At 43.5% G+C, this 7,585-nt stretch overlaps 1 protein-coding gene across 1 annotated transcript; it reads right to left on the reverse strand.

The window, feature by feature from the left end:
- Positions 1-4,261: 4,261 nt before the first annotated feature.
- On the reverse strand, positions 4,262-6,911 carry HOXC8 (homeobox C8). Its single transcript, XM_032204839.1, has 2 exons — positions 6,476-6,911; positions 4,262-4,554 (listed from the first exon to the last, which is right to left on the reverse strand). Exons 1-2 carry the CDS (start codon positions 6,909-6,911, stop codon positions 4,262-4,264), a joined length of 729 nt encoding a protein of 242 aa, XP_032060730.1.
- Positions 6,912-7,585: the final 674 nt, after the last annotated feature.

A 7,585-nucleotide genomic window follows, 5' to 3' on the forward strand; every position in this document is an offset into this window, starting at 1 on the left:
CTGGCTCGCAAACTTTCCCCCCTTCTCCGCCCCCGCTCCCCGGCGCATTTTCCTTGCCACCCTCCTTCTTCGCCGCAATCCGCGCAAAAAAAAAAATTTAATGCCCGAGAAATTCGTTGTCTCTAAAATATAATCTGTGCCCATTTTCGAGTATAAAATCTAAACGAATTTTTTCGCCTAATGGATGCATTATCACACAGCGGCTGCTGTGATTAGAATAATAAATTAAGGCAAAATAAGCAATATGCTCAAACTCAGCTTTTCAAGGAATTATATTTTTCACAAATCACAAATGGAGATCCGAAGGAAATTTGATTGGCTAATAAAAAGCGTGGAATAGGACGATATTTCTTACTTCAGGCGGGTAGATGAGTCTAATTTCAGTAATACCGAAGCTATGATCATTTCTGAATAAGCCACTTTGTGGAGAGCGAATCTTCTTTCAAATTACTTTACCCCATAAAATGGTCTCTTCTCTTTTTCTCTTGAAATGATGGAGTGATTACAGAAATAACTGGATGTCATCTGAAGATGCGACTCTGTTGTGTTGACTACAGAACATAAACATTTACCCCAAAACTAACTGCTGCGGCTGTAGTTTCAATAATTTAACTCCAGACCCTTTTGATAGATAAATGTCATTCCGTAGTATTCGTTCATATAAAACTACTTAGATTTGTGGATTTAAATATGATGGATAGAGTGCGGATACAGCTTCTTCTTTTTTTATTATTATTATTTTTAAACACTTTGATAAGTTTTCTCTATCCTTTCCCCCTCGTTGGGAGCAATGTGGGTATTTTCTATGCGAAGGCTTTATCGCGATTTTTTTTTTTTAAGTAACATAGAAGATTTTTTTTTTCTCACTGAGTTTTTTATCGCTCGAATGAATGAGCACACATACATCCTATGATAGCAAGTGGAGGGAGAAAAAATCCCTTGTTGTAAACGCTGGATAAATATCCCCCAAGAAGAAAGCTCTGTTAGAATAAACCACTCTGTTTTATGACTAATAAAACTGCTTACCTTACGTGCCTGCCCTCGATATGGAAAAGTCTAGAATAAACCTTATTGGTGTTTTTATGCATTTCTTGGGAGATTAACGCCCGTTAACGAGGACATTACAGGCTCTGCGATGGAGGGGAAATATGCGTGTGGTGGTATTTGGTGCAATTCGGAGTGTGCACACACCGGAGCTGCACACACGCATCCCTTTGGCGTTGCACACGCACGCACACGCGTGCACACGCATACGGGGGCTGCGGCGGCTCAGCCCCATCCCCAGGCAGGATCCGACCCCGCTGATGCGGCTTTCGGTGCCTTCCCCCCCCCCCCCCGCCACCCTCGTCTACCCCCCGCCCCATTTACGCTGGCATTGCAGGGGCGTCCGTGCTGCATGCCATGGAAATACGGGGAGAAAATGGGGGAAAAAGTGGGTGTGGGGGCACCCACCCGAGTCCCTTTTTGCTGTGCGCTGCACAACTTGGCTATTTCTCCTTTTCCAGCCCTCCTGGGCAGAGTCCAGCAATTTCAAGCACTGAGGCATTTAAATCCTTTAAGCTTGGAGGGGTTTGGGTTAAGAATGTCTGAAGCCCACAGACGATTCTCCAGACATAGTTCAGTACATCAGGCTGCATCTGAGGAGCCTTGTGCTTTCTTATCTGCAATATCTTGGTAAACATCCCGTCTACTTCTGCATCCCTGGGCTCTATATGATGTAGACCATTTATCAACAAGAAGAAAAAAAAAGGAAAAGGAAAAAATACAGATAGACCTTTTTTTTACAGATCAATAAACATCGTTCAACGAAATGAGGCTGGTGATAAAGGAAATATTTATAAAGTTCACCTTCTACCCGAGAACTATCAGAGAGACCTGAAGGCATCACCGCCAGGTTTTGCCGAAAAAAAAAAAATAATAAATATATATATATATATATAGAGAGAGAGAAATAAATAAAGGAATAATAATAATTAAAATGTATTAATAATGCTAATAGTAGTAGTAGTGGTGGTAATAGTAGTAGTAATGTAGTAATAGTAGCAGTAGTAAAATAAATAATAGGTTAAGCCGGGGATGGTCTCCGTGGGTAAGGAGGTATGGCTTTGGGGGTCTAAGGGGCTTGGATTTTGCGTCTGGGAAAAGAAAGAAAGAAGTGAATAAACTGCTTGCTCGCCAACTTCATTTTTTTGGCGTCTCTCGCCAGCTTTTCCTATAGGGAAATGCGTTGCCACACAGCCCCTGCCTGGTGCCCAGACCTCTAAAGCCCGTCTGATTGCACACCTAATGCCTGCCCAACCTCGCCAACATTCGCCAACGACCGCCTGCGAGCACCGAATTGCCCCAGGTCTGGAAGGAAAACTGCCTCCCCTGCCCTGCTGGCACCGCCCGGGCACGGGGGGGACCGGGCAGGAGCGGGGGGCTGCACTTCCCCACCTCCCAAATGTAATTTCCCAGCTGGGAGAAGCAAAACCCCCTCGCACACGCTTAACGCCCCTCCAAACACACAGCATTCCCTCCCAAAAACAGCTTTTCCCACGGCGAAGGAAGACTTAGCACTGCAGTCATTGCAACATCTCGGGTTTTATTCTTCTTTTATTTTATTTTATTTATTTTTTTTTTGCAGTCCTACAGCTTCAGCCAGGCAGCATTCCCGGCGTTATTCCCGATTTTCGCGCAGCAGAGGCAGGAGGATGGATCCTGCTGCGCCCCCGCGGTGCTGCCCACGCCAGATGAGCCCATTGCCTCGCAAGTTACCGCCGGGGCTGGGGGCTGAAGGGTGCCAGGAGGGGCTGGGGCACGAAATATCCCCCAGAGCCCCCTCCTCGCCCATTACAGCATGTCCCAAACAAAGACATAGCACAGCAGGCAACACAGTCCTTTTAAAATCTTTTATTATTATTATTATTATAATTATTATTATTTACGTAATGTCTCACGTATACAATACAAATCCACGGTGTCCAGAATTTATTTTTTTTCTGGCTGAAATTGCTACATTCAGAGGTTGAACACGCAGAACTATGCTTTTACATAAAACAAATGACGATTTTTTTTGTTTCGAGCATGTTGCATTAACAGATAAGTCAAGACAAATAGATAACTATACATTCAGTGCAATTTAGTTCTACACTACTTTATAAGCACAATAAAATAATACAATACTGTGCGTTCTCAACTAGGCAGTTTCAGTTGTTGGGATTTTTTTTTTTATTTTTTTTTCAAGAAAATAAGCAGCAACAAACGACAATAAAACCGCATTACAAATACTTTCAAAGCATGACTCCTTCTATAGGTAGTGATAAAGTACAATACAAGGTGTTTTTTTATTTTTTTTTTATTATTATTTTATGCTACTTAGTAGCTTGCATCAGGGCAGAAACACAGCTCTCTCTCTTAAATAAATTCTGAGCAAGTAAAATTTAGGATATGTAAGCCCCATGTTGATAATAGATTTGATAATTATTGCAGGTTTTCCCTTTAGGTAGTACATGAAGAATTTCGAGTGCTCACACAGCCAGAGGGTAAACAGCGCCTATAGAAATGAAGGGGGGGTGATTTTGGCCTATCTTAGGGAAAAAGGCATTTTTTTATATACAGCCAGAGCCCGCTGGAAATGGTGCGGGTGTCTGCGGGCGCTTCCAGGTAGGGTCGCCCGTCCTTATCCCGTCCTTATCTCGCAGGGGCTACAGGAGCGGCCCCTAAAAGGGAGAGGATAAATGGCTTGGGGGGAAGGAGCTCTGCCCAGCCAGCCCCTACCCGAACAGGCTGAGGAAGCTGGAAGCACCCTCGCACTTCCCCTGGGGGCAAAACCAAGCGAAAAAGGCAAAGTCAAAGCTGTTCAAATAAATACATCTGCACCCATCACTGGGTGCAGCGAGGCAGGGGGAGCAGGGGTGAGCAGTGACATTTGCTTCCAGGCTTGCTTTGGGCTGCTGGGTGGGGGTTGCTTGGCTTTGCTGGATAATTTTTTCCCCTGCTGTTGCAGTCAAGCCAACGATGTATTTATTGAACTAAAGACGTAGCTATTAAAAAAAAAAAAAAAAAAAAAAAAAAGGAAAAGAAAAAAAGAAAAAAAAAAGGGGGGGGGGGAGAGAAAAAGTAGGGGAAGTTTCTATGACAATAAAAAAGGCTACAACTGTTTGACAGGTAGTTACTGCTGTGTGAGCCTCTCCATTCTATACTCTATAAAAGCAAATGACCGTCGTAAACATCTCGATTTATCATCTGCCATAAAACGAGACTTCAAGGGGCTGAGAAATCAGTCCTTGCTTTCTTCTTTTTCCTCCTCTTCTTTTTCCTCTTCTTCATTCCCTTCTTCTTCCGTTTTCTCCTCGTCCCTGGCCCCCGGCAGCTTATCTTTGTTGTTTTCTTTTTTCCACTTCATCCTCCTGTTCTGGAACCAGATCTTCACTTGTCTCTCGGTCAGTCCCAGGGCGTGAGAGACCTCAATCCGCCGCTTCCGTGTCAAATACGGGTTGAAGAGGAACTCCTTTTCTAACTCCAGGGTCTGGTACCGGCTGTAAGTTTGTCTGCCGCTGCGTCTTCCGGGAGCTGTAGGACACACACAAAAAAAATAACTTCGTGGCTCTCCCCCCTCGGAGGCTGCGCTCTTCCCTCCCCCGGCCCTCCTCGCCTGGATTTTCCTAGAGAATCTGATGCCCCCCCCCCAAAAAAAAAAAAAAGCCCCCCTTCAGCCTTTTTGCATACTGAAGGCACTCCGAGAAAGTCGCTGGGTTATTAGGGTTAATAATCATATCGCTGCTATGGGGGCTGCTAATGTTAGCTAGCTGTCCCTTCCTGGCTCTTTCAGGGGAATATTGAGCTCTGGCTGCTTTTGGATGGGTGTGGGGACGTGGCTGTCAAGCTCATTCACAAAAGAGATGTTTCCAGTTTCCCAAAAGGTGATTCTGTATGGTGAGTCGTGTTGGCCAGCTCAATTAAAAAAAAAGATTTTTTTTTTTTTTTTTATAAAGGCTGCATTGTTCACCGTGAAATCCTCCCAGCCTTTCTCTTTCTCCTCCCATTCTCCCGTTCATTTTTTTTTCTTTCTTTTTCTTTCCTTATTATTATTATTATTACTATTATTATCCAAAATGTCCATCTCTGTTTTCCTTTTCCAAATCTGGTTCCCAAAATACAGGCTCAGGGTCCTGCTGTTTGATAATATTTACGCCCTGAGAATTAGGATTTTCCATTAAATTCCCTATGCCTGTCCTCTCGGTTATGTATGTCTCTAAAGCACACACATACAGAGATGGATATGTGCCTGTGCAAACACAGAGATTGCATTTAAAACAACTCGAGGTGGACATTTGTAGCAATAGTCAAAAAGAAAGAAAGAGGACGTAGGTATGTGCAGCTGAGCCCCTGCACTTCCTTCTGCAAAGCCCTTTCTTAATGAGAAAAACAATGCATTTGCAAGAACAAAAAAAAAAAAAAAAAAAAAAAAAAAAAAAGCTTCAGCTTGAAATGATTGCATCCTTGAGACTACCTCTAGGTCAAAGCTTAGATAAATATCATGTTTTCCTCTGCGTCTATCTCCCAGCCTCTCTGGGCCACATCCTCTCTACATTAGCCAGAGCTCCTTCCTATTTCTTTTCTTTCTCTTTTCTTCTTTCTTTTTCAATATTCTAGGCATAGGGGGCTAGGGGAGAAACTTTGGTGCTCTGATTGTCCTTAAAATTAACACTAACCTTCACATGTTTTGAATTAACAAGGCTTCTAGACAACCTTGGTCCTTAGGTGGGGGAAACTTGTACTTTGAAGTATTCAGATTTCTGTGCAATTATCTGGACTTCACATGAGCAAAGTTCCATTCAGCCCAAATTATTTTGAATTTCCCACCCCCTTCTTTAACCCAGGACAGTATAATGTTCTCTTCCACCCCACCCCATAGCTCTGAGCTAAGTTTCCTTTTCTGCTTAAACTTTTATCTCTAGGCTTTAAGAAACAGATGTAAAGTATTAGTAATACTTATACAAATTCCCACCTTTCAGGCTTCGTCTCCAAGCGGTTATGAAAGGCTATATGACATTTTAAAGAGCAGTGTATTATCAACATGCAAATAACCTCGTGGGAGCTGTATCTTATTGCCTATCCTCAAGGCAAGCAATAAAAAACAAGTTTTACTTTATTGTGATTTAAGCCTTTTGCAGGGAATCACCTTGCTGGCTCTCTAGTAACTGCTGTCTTGCTTGCTTTCAAAGGTCTTCCTAAAAAGAAGAAACATTAGCACAAAACTACTCATTCCTTTCATATTTTACATCTACGCCTCTTATATTTATATATATATGTATGCATATGTGTGTACGTGCGTGTGTATATATATATATACATATGTTTGTGCTTGTATATGCATACATACATATATAGATAGACAGACAGACAGACAGAGGGGAGGGAGAGAGAGAGGGAGATAAAGAGAGAAAAAATAAAGGAAAACATTTAAGGAGGAGGAAAAAAAGGTCCTAACCGTGAGGTCTCATCCATGGGAACATGAGACTGGGAGACGAATTTTGATTTAAATGCCCTTGTCCCTCGCTAGAGTTACTGTTGGAAGACGATTTACAGTCAGGATATTGTACAACAGTCGTCTCTTGCTGAGCACCATAAAGCGATTGCCTCGGTAGAGCTTCATATCCATAGAATTTAGAAGCGTCTCCGTGACACGCCAAGGCGCATGGGTTTTGCTGGTATCCAGAGTTGGAGATGCTCGAGGTTCCGTGGTGGAAAAACTCTTGGACGTGGTGTGAAGGGTGCTGGAAGGTGGGAGCAGTAGTGCCCGGACCATACACGAGAGCATGGCTCCTGCTAACACTTTGTGGAAATCTGCAGTCGTAGTAAGTTGGCTCCAGCGATTCACCGCCTTTGTACTTGGAAAAGAGAGGATTTACAAAGTAGGAACTCATGACCCTCGCATGCAAAAAAAAAAAAAAAAAAAAAAAAAAGGAAAAAAAGGAAAAAAAAAAAGACGGCTTTAATTCTAGATTAGTGCGAGATTGTCCCTGGACTGTCTCAAGTCCTGCTTTTTAGTGGCTTTTTTTTTTTTTTAATGCGATCTCAAAGGCGTTTCATGGTGCCTCTGTGTGTCTGTACGGTTGGTTCTCGGTGCTCTTGACTTCTCTTGTAATCTGTCGGTAGGTAGAGCTCTCTCTCTCAATTTCTCTGTAACTCTGCTCCTTCCCTTTAACACCACAGGCAAATTCCTCAAAATCCCGGTGGTGTGGCTTTTTTTTTTTTTTTTTTTTTTTTTTTCCTCCTCTCTCTCCCCTCACACGCGATATGTACACATCACTCCGCCACACTGAGACAGGCTGCGAGGGAAATGACAGCGATTTGGGGGCGCTCAGGGGGGGTTTGTTGGGGGGGGAGGAAGGGGTGAAGGAAAGGTGGTGTGTGCCGGGGGGGGGGGGGCACGCACAGAGCCCTCCTTCTGGGGGGGGGGGGCACCCACACCTAACGAGTGGAGGAGGGTGAGGAAAGGTGCGCATTAATATCCACCCCCCCCTTTATTTTATTTTATTTTTTATTTTTTTCCCAGCAGCAGCCTCTTCACTGATGGCAGCAAATACATGCGCTGGGA

This window comes from Aythya fuligula, chromosome 29 (assembly GCF_009819795.1).
Source record: "Aythya fuligula isolate bAytFul2 chromosome 29, bAytFul2.pri, whole genome shotgun sequence".
Classification (NCBI taxonomy): domain Eukaryota; kingdom Metazoa; phylum Chordata; class Aves; order Anseriformes; family Anatidae; genus Aythya; species Aythya fuligula.